This window comes from Dryobates pubescens, chromosome 27, assembly GCF_014839835.1.
Source record: "Dryobates pubescens isolate bDryPub1 chromosome 27, bDryPub1.pri, whole genome shotgun sequence".
Taxonomy (NCBI): domain Eukaryota; kingdom Metazoa; phylum Chordata; class Aves; order Piciformes; family Picidae; genus Dryobates; species Dryobates pubescens.
The window spans coordinates 13,906,950-13,922,843 of record NC_071638.1 but is presented as its reverse complement, the minus strand read 5'-3'; the positions used below and the strand labels follow the sequence as shown (position 1 = coordinate 13,922,843).

Sequence of the window (15,894 nt, the reverse complement as noted above, 5' to 3'; positions counted from 1 at the left end):
GTTGTTGGGGTTTTTGTGTTTGTTTTTTTCATTTGTTTGTTTTCTGTTACTAGCTGAAGGCTCCAGACTTCATATTGATCTGTCAATATGGAATTTCAGGATGTATTTTGTCTTGTGTCCTGAGCTGGCTTTAGTTGTGATAACAGTTATTCAACAGCCAGCACTGCCTAACTCTTTTCAGCTTATCTCTTTGAATACTGTAATTGAGTAAGATCTAACAAGCCTGTGAAGCCACTCAGTAACAAAATAACTGGGACATAATATCAATTAATAAGCTGGTAATGGGTGGAGACAGTCTGATTGCAGAGGGTAACTAATTCACAAAAAGAGCAAATAAGCACGTAGAGCTAGAAAATGTGTAAAAGTAACCTCAGCTGGGCCTGAGACTGAGAGGGTGGGAACACTAGCCATCAACACCATGTAACTTCTCCTAGTGAAGGAGCTGTAGGGCTGACAATGAAACAGAACTTCCTGTTACTCTTTCCCTCTTGTGGAGGGCTGATTCTGTTATCTGCAGGATCCAGAGAAGCATAGACAGGGTGGATTATCACTGAAGAAGTTAGGATAATACTGAGAAGTCCAGGTATAACAGATTTAGCTATATTATTCAATTTATTTAATTATTACAGGAAAATATCATTACCAGTAAATGCTAGTATCATTGTAACTGGATTAATAATAATATTTGCTGCAGTTTTGATTAGGCTGTTAAGATTTTAATTAGTCCAACAATAAATTCTTTGCTTGGCATTTTGCCTGTAAGATGATCTTAAGTGTAACATAATATACCATAAAAATCCTACTTCTGCATTAAAATGAAGGGTCAAATAATGCATAATACAAAGTGTTCTTCAAAATAAACTCCTTTCTCAGTTTTTCCATGCAGCAAAGACTTTTCCCAATATGGTTATTTAATATTTACTATTGTTTTAATGGTGTTTGGAGGTATTGAATCTTACTTTTATGAAACCTACTTTCTGCTTGAGTTTTTGGAAGTTCATCACTCCTGAATATCAGGAGCAACATACATGTTACAACAGATGTAATAGAGACTGGTATTTGGTTAATGATTAACTACTATGACTATATATAAAGTTGATGAGATGGATGAGTCACATGCCCCTTTAAAAACCATGATACCGCAATACATTGTGTGATGTCTATATGCAAGGTGTATGATAGCGTGTATGTTGTCTTCCATAGTTTTCTAAACTGAAATAATGAAGAAAACTCATTCCATCAAGTTTCTTATACCTGGAAAACAATCTTATATGAACAAAACAATGACACACTTGCATCTGTAATTTTATTTTTTTAATTCAAAAAGAGATTAATTTTCTTTTCACAGGTCCAGAGAGAAGAGTATGTTGTGCAGTGAAAGCAATAAAAAAAACTGTAGGTGTAAGCTTATGAGCATGGAGGCTCAGCAGAGAATCCTTTTGTTAGTTATTGGCACCTTGTCAGCATTCTTACCTCCCTGTTTATACTCTGATTTCAAATATATTTACCTGCAGCCAGCCTTTTTCATGTGGACCTTTGGTGTGAAATCCATTGCAGGAGGTTTTTCTGATTTGTGAATACAACTGTGAAATGTAAATGTTGTCATGCAGTCATCTCTTCGGCAAGCAGAATCACATACAGAAACAACTGTAGTCTTATCACATGCATAGTTCTAAAACAAAGAAAATGTCTTTTTCTAAGCCCTCTAGATTCTGCAACAGAGGGAAAATGACTAGTCTCAGTGTCTCTGAGACTAAAAAGACTTGTGCTCTCTCCACCACAAATGGAGAGGGAATATTTTGCTGTCTGTGGGATGCCTGTGGATAGATGGCATGTATTTCCATTTTAAGATGTATCATTTATCTTCTGGCTATAAATGAACTGGTAAAGGCTTCCAACAGCTGGGAGTGCAGGCAAGAGTGGTGGGAGTGAATAAGAGCAAAAAACCCTTGTGGAAAATGACGCTTGCTGCAGTTCTTGCCCTGAAATTTAAACTGGCTGAAGGAGCTGAGATGATTCACAGAAGAGACATAAAGTATTTGGTAACAAGCATAATGGAAAAATTAAATCATAATTCTCTCTTCTGCTCTGTTACTGGCAGTGTGGGACATATTCAAGAGTGCCTATCTGGGTATATCTGTCTCAGCGGGATTGTCCAGATTCCAGTGTTTGATACCAAGGCTGTTTCTTTAGCCTGCTGAGAAAGACACTTCTAAAGGGAAAATTGTATAGAATTAGCCAATAAGAGACATTAGACCAGCTGCCTCTTTTTAAACATCCACTTCTCTTTAGAGTGCAATTAGCTGAGGTGGAGTTACACTACACACACTGATAGCTTGAGATGTAGCAAGATTTCCCTCTGTGGCTTAGTGCTTCAACTTCTGGACTTGTTGATCTTCTATGTTACAGTTACCTGAAGGGAGGTTGTAGACAGGTGGGGGTTGGTCTCTTCTCCCAGGCAACCAGTAACAGAACAAGAGGACACAGTCTCAGGCTGCACCAGGGGAGATTTAGGCTCAAGGTGAAGAGGAAGTTCTTCCCAGAAAGAGTGATTGGCCATTGGAATGTGCTGTCCAGGGAGATGGTGGAGTCACCATCACTAGAGGTGTTCAAAAAGAGACTTGATGAGTCACTTAGTGCCATGGTTTAGTTGATTTGATGGCATTGGGTGATAGGTTGGACTCTATGATCTTGAAGGTCTTTTCCAACCTGGTTAATTCTGTATTTATCCCCTAGGCCCCCTCCATACAGCAGCAGCCTTCAGCAACTAGGTGACTGCCCAGGCAGTAAAGCCTCACAGAGTAATAGAATGCTGGGGGTTGGAAGGGACCTCTGGTAATTGGCAGGTCTTGGTTGTTCACTCCTTTCTCTGGAAGTGCCTAGCCACAGCATTTGGGATGTTGTCCATCTACCATATGTCTAGTAGATCATGGAGTCATAGAACCATAGAATCACCAGAGGTGGTATTTGCCTCCAAAGCTTAACCCTCTCTGCCTCCCCCCGTCCCCCACCTTCCCAAGGCAGCTCCTGCTCCTCCCCCCACTTCCCCTCATCTTCCCAAAGCAGCTCCTGCTTCCTCTTAACACCATCTTCCACCCTGCCTAAACAGCTCCTGCTCCACCACCACCATTTTTGCACCCATCCCAGAGCCAGGGACAATACCCTCTGTGGTGGTTTTAGGCTATGCCTTGCAAGTTTTGTTACATATTTTGAGCAGAAAAGTAGAAAAATGTAAATAACTCACTATTGGGTGCAAAAAGGAAAATTAAAGGTAATTCTAAACAGCTTCCATTTTCTTCATACTGAGCTGATCTGGCAAAGTCAGTGTTGCGGGAAGGGGAGGAAATTTCAACCCACCACACCTTCAACCAGCCAAGATACCACACAGAGGAGCTCAGCACCAGTAAGGAGGCCCAGCCAGCACCCATAGATGATATTGAAGGAGTCATCAATCATTGCCCTAACAACCGGGGGGCCACCAGGCCCCCCGGCCTTTGTTGTCACCACCACCATCACCCAGTGTGCACCATGGGCACTCACCAGTGATGAGAGGAGGATCCCTCAGCCCAGATGGGCTCAGCTTGGAGCTTCTGCCTTTCCTGGAGGGGATTAAAAAGGGGAGTGGGTGGGGAGGGCAAAGTGGCCACACCTGGGGTGGGAGGAGACTCCAACAGAGCCCAGGTGCTCTGGGATTTGAGGGGAAAAGGGGGGAAATGAAGTGGGTGGGGTGGAAAAGGGGTAGAATGTGAAACCTGTATTGTTGAGAAAGAATGGAGACTAAAATAATATCCAAATAGGAATTATTGACTTCTAGTGATTGCTAGGTGCTTAATATGGCTACTTTCAGGATGTTTCCCCCCTTCTTGGATGATAGATAATTTATTGATGAACTCAAACATGATTTTGATAGGCCAGTGTTAAGTCAATAAACAAACAAACAAAAAACCACACATACCTTCTGCTAAGGTAATTGCCTAGCATTACCATCTCAGCAAACTCTTGATCTCAGCCCAGAGGGTTTTTCTGGGGGTTGTTTTTGCACCCATCTGTGTGGGGGGGAGTGTGCTTGCTTCTGAGAGCAGGCTGTGTGAAGCCAGGACGCTGCTGGGCTGAAGAGGAGCCAATGGGTTTAGCTGGCAGAGTTGAACTCTTCTACTTCTAAACAGGAATAGTCCATGCCACAGTGAACCCTGTGGTCTCTCCTGTGTGAGTATGAAGACAATAGGAGTATGAGATGGAAATCCTTTGTTCTCCAGGCACAAGTGTATGAGTTATAAAGAACAGCAAATAGATGAGAGAGTTCTTCCATCAGGACACCCGCACTACTCTACAATGAGTGGTTCTCTGGTCCTAGTACATGGGCAGCAGATCCAAATTTGATCAGGGAAAGATCTAGACAGGGCACTTAGTGCCATGGTTTAGTTGATTAGATAGTGTTGGGTGATAGGTTGGGCTTGATGATCTCAAGGGTCTTTTCCAACCTTGATTCTGTGAATAAGCTGCTAGCAGTTAGAGAACTTGCCCAAAAGTGTAAAACTCAGAATCAATTCACTCAAATCACAATGGCCATATCTCCCACATATACAGGATATACTATTAAAAACAGATTAAGGAACAGGCTGGGTGGGAGGTACACTCTATTTGACCTATTAAAACTTATCAGAAAAGAAAAACAAATACCATGAGAAAAGCAGCAATTCTGAAGACAGCCTGTATATAATCTTCTGTGTGAAAGTGGGGGAGGATTCAAACCAGGGAAGCAATCTGGACAAAAATTGTGACATTACCACTCTTTTTATTTTTTTCAAATGAAAGTGGTTGCTTTGGGCTAAACTCAAGGCATGCTGTGTGCATGGGATGCTACTAGAAACTTGAAAAATATTTCAATCTAAGCAGTGAATCTGAGCTAAGAGGTAGTCATTCAACAACCATTCTGATCCAGGTCATTCATGAGACAGACAGATCATGTGTCTGATTTGGTACACAGGATCTAGATTATTTACTTGAGATACAGTCTGTTTTGAGTCATTTGTCAGTTATGGAGGTGGGAAACAATACATAGGAAGTCCTGTAGCAGTTTGATGTGGGGTTGGGGTGGAAAATGGAGACAGGAGGTATTTAGGCTTCAAGTTTTTTCCAATAGTATGAAGAATATTTTTTTCTCTTGTGATACCAGGATTTATTTTCCTGTCTCATATCTTCTGGCTGTCAAGAACAAGAATAATAGATATAGCAGTCTTTGTTACATCTGTGAAAGGCTTTATTGGTAAAAAAGTTTCTAGTTTAGTAGAAATTTTAGTGTGAGGAGTGCTGAAATTCATTTATGTGAATGAATCACTGTGAGAAAAGGGCCTTTATTCTCTGGTAACTTTGAGTGAGCTACCACTGTGAGACACATGAAAATTATTCAGACCTCATATCTTATTAAACTGAACTACTTTTGTTACTCCTGGATTTTTAGAGCAGGCAATTCTGTAAAAGTTGCAGGTAGTTATGTTCCCAGAATAATAAAAGTACCCAGAATGTACAGTCATAAAACACAGTTCTCTTGTCAGGAATAAAACAAGATAAGTGTCAAACAAAAGCCAAACCAAGTGTGTGGTACTTTGTTTGCTAGACTTGTGCTTCATCACACTGCAGGAATGGGGATTCCAGAAATGGGAAATATTAGATGCAGAGGATGTTCCTCCTATCCTTTCAGACTGCAAATTACCCCTAAAAATGATGTAGGGCCTGCTATGATAGAGCAGGGGGTTATGGTTTTAAACTAAAAAAGGGTAGATTCAGACTGAATATAAGAAAGGAAACTTTTACTATGAGGGTGATAAAATATTAGAACAAGTTGCCCAAAGAGATGGTAGAAGATGAACTCATACAATGTCAGTCTGAACAAGCCTCTGAGAAGCCTCAGCTAGTGAAGGTGTTCCTGGTTGTTGCAGGAGCACTGGGCTAGGTGGCCTTTAAAGGTCTCTTCTAACCCAAACTATCCTATAATTTTGTGGTTCTAGTAGGAACAGGAATCAGACCTAGGTTGTCATTGACAAGTGGTCCCAAGCTGACTATGCAATTGCATTAGTGTATGGAGTCATGTACACACCGTGCACCATATGTACATGTGAAATGCATGCTCAAAGTCTCCCTCTCAAGTTTGTTGAAGCTGTTCTTTCTCATTAACTTCATTAAAGAGTAAGGGTCATCCATGCAAATCAGGAACCATGAGGCTGAAGCTTGCTGGAGACTATATTCAATATTTCAAAACATTCTAGTTTTAATGTTTCAATAATTTAATGTTTGGTTCAAAACCACAGCAATTTTTAGAAATAAATCCCACTGCATATAAACTGTAATCTGCAATGTGAGACTATCTGTGATTTAGATTTTTTAAATAGGCTGTTGTGCTGGTCATGTCAGTTAACTCTATAGAAAATACATTAGATGCAGTGATATAACTCATGTAAAACACCTGCACTAAGTGTGTTGAAATCCACAGGCTCTTATTATTTCAGGGAATGCATGATCAGGTTTAGAGTTGAATCACTTATGAAGCTTACTTCAATGTAAACCTTCAGGCAGACGCTTTTTGTCTTAGTATTAGTTAAGAGTGTGGCACTGTGGAACTACTTATGACAAAAAAAGTCATTGAGATCTACTGTAATGCACATATTTGTTGCTAACATGACTAATGCTATTGCATGAATTTATGTATTTTACCATATAACATCCAGAAGTTCTTTATCCTCTTTTATTGTCTAACTCTTGTACTGATCAATGAGAAGAATTTGAGCCTTCCAGCTTGGGTGCTGAGGAGGATTTAAAATATATACATTTAATTGCCAGGCATTGTTACAGATTCTGTGTTTGATGCTATGCTAGCCACTTAACTGCAATGAGTTGGATTTTTAAAAATATTAAGGCTTCAAAAAAAGGAAATTTTTATGTTTAATGAAGTTTTCATATACATTGCATTTTGCTACAGGTGTTACTTTTGTCGATTTCTCTCCCACTGAGGATTGGGGGGGGAGAATTATAGAAGTGAGAAAACTCATGGGCTGAGATAAAGACAGTTTAATAGATAAAGCAAAAACCAATTGTGCCACAAACTAAGAAATTTATTCACTACTTCCTATTGGCAGGCAAGTGTTCAGCCATCTCCAGGAAAGCAGGACTATATCATGGATAATGGTTACTTGGGATGACAAAACACCTTAACTCCGGATGTCCCCTGCTTAGTTCATATTCTCTCAGCTTTATATTGATGAGGGAATAGTGTGGAATATCCCTTTCATCAGCTGGGGTCAACTGTCTCATCACTGTCTCCACCCAACTTCTTGTGCACTCTCAGTCTATTCTTTGGGGGAGTACATGCTACTAAAATACATTTATCACATTTCTCACCTAACATTTCTTGAAGTAAGTGCACAGGTTATTTTTGATCCTCAGTGTGAGAGTGTCTAATAGAAAAACTTTGTAAGATGAAAGACATTAAAAATGTTCAACTATAATAGTGACTGTACAACAGTTTATTATGTCTACTTTTTTGGCAAGAGTCAAGTTACCAAAGGGTACTTAATAAAAAGAGATGATCTGAAGCTGACATTGCAGACAGATTTACTACCTTATCCCAGCTTAATGTGATAGTATTGGCCAGTGCTTAAAATCACGCCTGATATCAGTGAATCCTCTGCTAAAGCTCTGAATAGGTTTTACTTCAGTATCTTTCTCAATATAACTTGATTACTGAGATTTCCTACTTAGCTTGGGAAACCACACAGAACTGTAAAGTAAAATTGGTATCCAATAAAATGTCTAATAAAATATAATTTCCTAAGAAAAAAAAATGTAGTCCAGAACTGCTGTTAGTATTTCTGATACACTTTCTGAGTACATCTCCAAATAGAAGCTTCTGTGTTGTGTTCTTACCATGTGATTATTGTAATTTTCTTTTGTGGGTTGTGGAAGACCAGAGTGGGTTTCTTTTTTGTAGGTGGTAAGAAACAATAGAGGGACTAACTCAGAAATGTCAAATTATTCCTTTGTATCTATGGGGGGACTGAGGTACTTTGTGATGTGATTTCATGGTTCCTTAGTTTTCTGATTTCTTGGGTACAACTGACATTAATCTGTTTATTGTGTGCCAACAGAGCTTTGTGACTAGAATACAACGTTAAGGTAGAAATATTAAAAGCAAGCAAGCAAAAAACCCCTCCAACGAAACTCAAGAATATTCACTATGGAGAAACAAATTTGGTTTTACAAGCTTTAAATTCAAGAATGTCTATCAAGGATTTCATTAGATTCTGCATTGTGTGCACTGCTGGTCGGGCCATGCTGCACACATGAATCACCACATGGTATATTGTTGCAAAAGCTTCTGTGTATTAAAGTGGATAATACTGGGCTAACCCTATTGTCACTCTTCCTATACAGACAAACTTGTTTCTTTTTGGAAAATGTGGTTGCTACAGCACTTTGCTTTTATAAGAATGAAGTTTAATTAATATTATGTTTTTTCTACCACTTGATGTTAAGGTAAAAAAATCAACGTGGAACAGACATACTTGACTGTAATTAAAGGCAGACAAAGTTAGGAGTTATTCTGAAGTATGAACAAGAAAGCATTAGTGGTTCACTTTCCACCTAATATTTTGAAGTTATTTTCCTTCCTATATTAAATCAATACAACAATAATTTTTATGTTATTCTTTCTTTCCTTCCCCAGATGTACATCCAGACCACAACGCTTACTATCTCCATGAGTTTAAGTGCTTCTGTGTCTCTGGGCATGCTCTACATGCCCAAGGTTTATATTATCATTTTTCATCCAGAGCAGAATGTTCAAAAACGGAAACGGAGCTTCAAGGCTGTAGTGACAGCTGCCACAATGCAAAGCAAACTGAGCCAAAAAGGAAACGACAGACCAAATGGCGAGGTCAAAACCGAACTGTGCGAAAGTCTTGAAACCAACAGTAAGTCATCTGTAGACTTTCCCATGGTCAAGAGTGGCAGCACTTCCTAATAGATGTACGTCCACAAGAATGCACTTTCTTTTCATAATAAACTATTATTTTCGTTGCTTGTTCTGCATGAATCCAGAGATGTGTCAGAATTAATGTACTGCTGAATGCAGGAATGCCTAGAGTTGTTTCAAACAAAACATTTTTCACAGGAGGGTATTATGAAAGAAAAAAAAAGAGGGACAAAAAAAAAAAAAGCACAAGCAGATTTTGGAAAGTGACATCTTTATAAAATGATCTGTTTTACCTAGTGCTAATTTGTTGTGTTGTGCATTGCTGTGTCAGTTGTGGTATGTCCTGACAGTTCATGGGATATATTTATGGTCATCGTTGTATATTCAAAACTCAAATGCTGCTGAAAAAAAAAACACCCCAGTGAAAACAGTTAACATTGGCTTTATTTTTCAGTTAGGTATGGAAGTGAAAAATACTGCTTTTTTTTTTACCTTTTCACCTTCACTTAGTATTTGTTGACTTGTTCATTTATCACAACTCGTGTACTAACACTTAATGCTTCCCATCCAGAATTTTGTTGTGATCTTGTCTCAGTACAAAATTGTGATTATTCATACACAGCTTAATCATTACATGTTCTGATAAGTCATGGGTTAGTAAAGGCAAAAAATTCTTTTGCATGTCAGGAAAGTTTTTGAATCTTGTCACATCTTTAAATTGCTCTGGTATAGAAGAAAAGGTTACAACTTCCATTCCACCACATGTTATGCAATCTTACATACTGGACTTCACAATAATAATAATAATAATAATTATCATAATAGTCAAATATGAGTAGAGCCAATAACTTTACCCCCAGACTTTAGCAGCAATGAAGAACTGTCACATGGGACAGACAGGAGCTCTTAAAGACTTTTATTTTATCAGGCTTTTGACTGTCAGTGAGGGATTTAATTTTTAATGTTTTTTTAATTGCTTTTGGATAATGTTGACAGGAGACTGAATTGCACTGTTTTGCTTGAGCATATTGAGACCAGTCAATACCAAGCTTATAGAAAAATATTGTACTTATTTCAGAAAAATTCAGCCCCCAACTGAATTCAATCAAGGTTTGCCAGATTGAAGACTGTATAAAATTAGACAGCAGGTTTACCATGGTACAATTGCTGATGCATGGAGGATACTCATTGCAAACCAATTCAGTTGAAAAACTCATAATCCCTCAAAATGTGTAAACCTGCTAGACTGAGCTGTGGATTTATAGAGCTTCAGATTACAGAATATAACAAAGGATGAGAGGAAAAAGGCAGTGGAATTCCTCTTGGGTCAGATAAAATCATGGGAATAAGAGGAAATCTATGATTTCTCGAATCTTCAGAAGTCACCAAAAAAAAGCCCAAAAAAAAAAAACCCAGAGGGGAAAATGAGGGGAGTTTTGCTGAGCTTGTAGAATTACAAACTTCTGAGGAAAGGTCAAAGGAGGAATTTGACAGTAGGGAGAGAAAGTGTCAATAAGAAAGTCTTGGGTATCCAGTGTTATCTATGGTACCTAATTAAGAAATGGTATGTCTGATATTCCTTAAACTCTGATTACGCATAATTCATGTAAACAGCTGCTATTGGCAGCTAGTCTGCTTCTCCAATAGTGTGATGTATGCAGGGTAATGTTTATTTACAGTGCTGTAAACATGGTTTTAAGAGAAGCACATCTATATAAATTCTGAGTAGGCTTCGACCCAGGTGTCATAGTGCTTCATGAGTGAAAATTCAGTCAAGAAATTTGCACTGCAGACTGCTGTCCTATATAATTGAGCCTCAAGATATGTTTCTCTCCCAAAACTGTTCTGTACCATTTGGATTTGAATGATTTCCCTCTTTTCTGCCAAAATAGTTGTTTTTAAATCTTCTGGATGTTCCTGTGAGTTACCAGTGCACAGTGCCATGTAAGTCCTTTCCAACAGGTCAATAGCAACAACCTCTCAACATTTCAAAATTTCTTCTTGCACTGCCTTCATGTAAGGTAGTTCTTTCTTATCACTGACGGTACCTGAAGCTGATCACAAAGGAAAATCAGTCTATTCCTAGAATACCAGAAGTGAATAGTGTTTCCCAGTACTTCCTAAGTACAGATTTTGGTAGTGGTAACAATGCTCAAAACTAGATAAGAAATAAGATGAGACTAGTCAGGTAATACCTTCTGGGACAGCTCTTCTCTGTCTAATTTGTAGTGTCATGTAATAACTTTATTCCATGTTGTCTCCCACATGAACACAGTCATGTGTTTAAGGGGTTGGGTGGTATTTTTTTTTGGAGGGGGGAAATATTTTCATATTCAGTGGAAAACAAATTTTACCTGGGAAATAAGAATTAAAAAAAAATAATCAGACACCATTACAGAAGGTATAACAATGACAAGTACTTTAAACATTTCATTCCAACAGCAATGTAGTAAATGGAGCTAGAAATGAGTGATCATTCCCAAAAATATTTTAAGCCAAGTCTTTTCCTTTTTCTGGCCATCTATGTTTGCTGAATGTGGTTCATGTTATTACTATAAAATGCTAACAGTGTTAAGGAGCAGGACACCAGCTGCTGAAGCCTTCAGAGACCCAAACATGAACTGTAAACTTACTGCATTGAACTATAAAGACACTTGCAATATTTATAAAGTGAAAAAAACCCCAACATTGTTTGGAGATACAATTAGATTTAATATAGTTCAAAATACTACCTACAGTAGCTTCCTGTGCCATCATTTTTTTAAAGTAATAACACTCAGAACACAATAGGATAATTTTAGGCTTTTGATCTGTCCTGGATCAATTCTTTCAAAGCTGTTTGTTACAGATATACACAAAGTTAGAGCAAATTAACAAGTTACTCTAAATCAGCTGAGGTGTAGTAACTACTTATTTTTGCATTTTGAGCTTCTTGCAAATGTCCTCATATAATACAGCTTACTGAGTTGTGATAAATCTGCTTATGTTACATAGCTGTGGGCTAAAAACACACATGAAAAGTTATCATAGAACACAGCTGAAAGGGTAATGTGGCTTAACCTGATCACATATCTGAGCCTATTTTCAGAGTGAGGGGAAAAGAAATAAGCTCTGCTCCGTTAGTTCTTCTGTTCCTGTGCACAGAGTTTGCAGATGTGCATTTATTTGCTATTTCTTACCTGGTAACAAAATCCTTTTACGTTCTAAGGAACCTGGTGTCATTTCAACAGTCCTGCATTATTTTCAGAAGGAACTTAACAGGCCAGTAGAATCCTCTCTGAAATCCAGATGTGGGATCACAGGAGAATTCAGATGGGAGCAATACATCCCATGTGAAAGATCTGAAAGGTGTAAATGAGGCTATATTTGCTTCAAGTGTCCCAATACATGCAAATAAAGCTATTTCATGTTGATGTTTGAATACTGTGATCAATGATGTGAAAGACTTGCTTAATGTGCCAAAAGCAACCCTTTCATGAATTAACTCTTCTGGACACAGTGTACTGGAGCTACCTGTGCAACAAAAGTAAGAAATACTACATTTTACTGCTTCCTTTTTGATTATTCATTGTTGTATATACATTCTTAGGGAACAAAAATGATAGCAATATGTGAACTACAATAGTTGGTTCTGTTGGGTCATAGAAAATGGCAAATGCAATATCAGAATCAAATTGCTCAGAAGCTCATACAAAACATGAAGAAAAAGCAAATAGCAAACTTGGTTGTTTGCTAATACAGTCTAGTATTATTTTGCAGCAATTTTAACTAGCTCTGATTTCATTTAATCTTTGGTATAGGAGAGAGAAACAGTCATTTCTTTGTTTCTGTAGTCTGTTCTTCTGAAATCATTGGCTTCTTGGAAAGGATTTAGGAGTTAGCATTAAAAGTCCTTTTCCTGTCTATCTCAGCTGTTCACACCAGATTCTATGTAGGAAAAAAAAATAAGTGAAGGAAAGAAGGTGTGGGAATAGAATTAAGATCTCTGAATCTGTAGACTAAACAACTTTTGTGCCATCAAATTATCTTTCTCCTGCCAGCTGCAGTCTTCACTATCATAAGCAGAACATGTCTGTAGCAGACAGAATATAAAACATATTTGGGAAGCCAAATTCCTGGTTTTACAGTATGGTATAGACCTTATTATAGAGATAAAAACGAGATTCAGTTTCCCAGCAGTCTGATTTGACATGTACCCAACTTGTTTAAATTAGTAAACTGCCTGTGAGATCTGATGTCGCCACTTCCTTCTTTCTACCACTACATTGAAACAAAAATGGTGACCTGGGCCATATTTTTTACTGCAAAGGGATAAGATGGAAGGGCTAGAAGCTGGCCAAAACTGTGTAATATTCACAGTTGTTCACCTTTACAATAATAAAGACGTTTAACTCTCCCAGCATTATTTTCTCATTCTGAACAAGTGGCATGAGCTTTTCTCAGAAGAAGACATTATCACCTGACCATCAACATAAGGAAACCATAATATGGCAACTCTAAAATACAGCCTAGGGGCTCATAAGCATTTGTGCTAGCTCACCTATCTGCAGATGCTTTGTGTCTGAAGGCTCTGCAGAGAATGTGTGCTGTGGGCAGTAGCTAATCAGTTTCACTTAGTTGGAGAGATGTTTCCTAAGTTAGGCTTTGCTCCTTTCAAAGAGCACAAACTTCCATCCAGATGGACAACTCACTACCAGATGCAAAGTTGTCTTCAACTAGTAGAAAAGAGAGAGAAATTGAGAAATCCAAACTCTAAATGAAAACAAAAACAAAGCCAAAAACAAACAAAAAAACCCTCTACACAGAAATCAGCCAAAATAATACCAGCCAAACAGTATTTTGGAAGTTTGTTAAGGGTCTGTTAAAACTGCTCATCATTATTCCTTTTTATTGACCTCTCCTTCCCCAAGATAAAAACAGTAAAAACTTAGCATCAAGAAAACAGACCTCAAGATCCAACTTACTGCTAATATAGACGCTTAAACTTTCTTTAGTCCACGAACATAGGAAGTGTTATTTGGATATACAATTGGACACTGTGTGAGTTTGAATGCTAAATATGGTGGCTTTATTCTTCCTGTCTTGATTCTAAATATCCTGAACTTTGTTTTTTTCATTCTTTTTGGTTTGGTTTGGTCTTCTGTTGTTGTTGGTTTTGGTTTGGTGTTTCTTTTTCTTCTTCTTTTTTTTTTTTCTTTTTTTTTTTCTTTTAATTTTATTTACAGCCTCCTCTACCAAGACAACTTATGTCAGTTACACCAATCAGGCAAACTGAGCAGGGATGAAATTCACAGGAAGACCTGCAGGATGGGATCTTGCAAAGATAGACTTTACCACCACCAGAATTCAGTCTTGGAAATATCAGTAGACTACATTCAAATCAATAGTCAGTTTTGTAAAGGACAAGCATTAAACAAGAGGCAAAAAGAGACAGGGGAAGGAAAAGTCCAGTTTTATGACATAGAGACAGTGTCAAGCTTCTGAACTGTTCACTCGCAAAAGGAAGCAAATCACAAAAGGAAAACAAATGTTAGCTTGTGGAAAAAAAAAAAAGTGCTGTTGAAATAAATCATGTCTGATGTTATATTTGTAAGTACTTTTTTGTGATTGTGACAATTTCCTTTCCTGTCCTACATTGTTCAACTTGTAAAAGAAGTTGCGTTTGTTTCTTGTGGCGACTGACTGAATTAAGTCCAGGGTTATGCTAAAATAAATGCAATGGCCAACGCATGCTAATTTTTATAAAAGAATAATTTATTTCTAATAATAAAGGAATGTTTTGCAAATGTTGAGACTTGTTTTGTTGCAGTTTTAAGAAAAAGGAAAAAAAAAAAAAAGAAAAGCCCTTACACTGTTGTCTATTGTTTGTTTAGAATGTTCAGTAAAGGTGGGTGTACAAATAAAATAATAATCATGGCATCAGAAGAACGCAGTGTAAACTCTAAGCATGTGTGTGTGTGTGTGTGTACGTGTGCACGCGTGCGTGTATATACGTGCATGCCTGCATGCATGTGCGTGTGTGTGTATTCTGCAGTGTGTGAATTTGTTCCAAGTTTTGTGACTGCTTTTAATGGAAGGATTTTTTCCCCTCCCTTCTCACCCTTAACGCAAGTGCATTTTACATGTTTGTAAAATGAAGGACTCCTGATGGTAATTACTTTGTATGACTGTATTATACTTTTGATCCTTTTCGTTTCTGGAACTTAAGAGTTTGTAAGACTTTATGACAGTTAGACTGGAATAAGCCAAAAGTCTATTCAGTCTAGGATCCTGTCTCAGATGCTTATCTCAATAAAGATGACTTTGAAATAACAGGACAGAGATCAATGGAGAATTTGGAAAGCATTAACCTGATGGATATATGTATGATTACCTTACAAACAGTTGAACATCAAAGAAATACATGTTTATCTACAACCTTAGCATCTTTTTACTCTCATGTCAAATGACTGTGTGTGCATTAGAAATGATTCCTCAAAGAGAAAGAGAACTTCATATAGATACCTGTCATGTTAATTAATCCCTCCAAAGAAGTTTTAGAAAGACAGCTAGGGTCATTCCACTTTGTTACTATATCTGTGATATCTTTAAGACTTTTTCACTCCATACACTACTTACGATTCATCAAGTCAATGGGTCTTCACAATGAGTTGTCTATTAAATGTTATTTCTCCTGCATTAGCCTGGGTGGCTCCTTGTGCTTGTTTCCTCAAAGGAGCTGTATTTTTATAACATATCTTAAAGAATCTGTGGTGGGTCCTAAACAGTGTGAATGAAAGTTAAAAGTATCTGAAGCTGAATCTGCTACAATGTCAACATTTGAACACCAGCATAGTCAGTGAAGTACATGACAGTGAATTTTCATTTTCAAAGTATTTGACAATACATAGTTATTTTCCCCCAGAATTTAAATGTGTGAGTTGTTA

General features: G+C 37.7%; 1 protein-coding gene across 1 annotated transcript in view; it reads left to right on the top strand.

Moving 5' to 3' along the window:
• Positions 1 to 14,797, top strand: part of GRM8 (glutamate metabotropic receptor 8) — a 339,948-nt gene extending 325,151 nt beyond the window's left edge. The window contains 2 exon segments of the mRNA XM_054173798.1: positions 8,720 to 8,966; positions 14,194 to 14,797. Of these exon segments, the coding sequence (XP_054029773.1) occupies positions 8,720 to 8,966; positions 14,194 to 14,243 (297 nt within the window). The 3' untranslated portion in view covers positions 14,244 to 14,797.
• Positions 14,798 to 15,894: the final 1,097 nt, after the last annotated feature.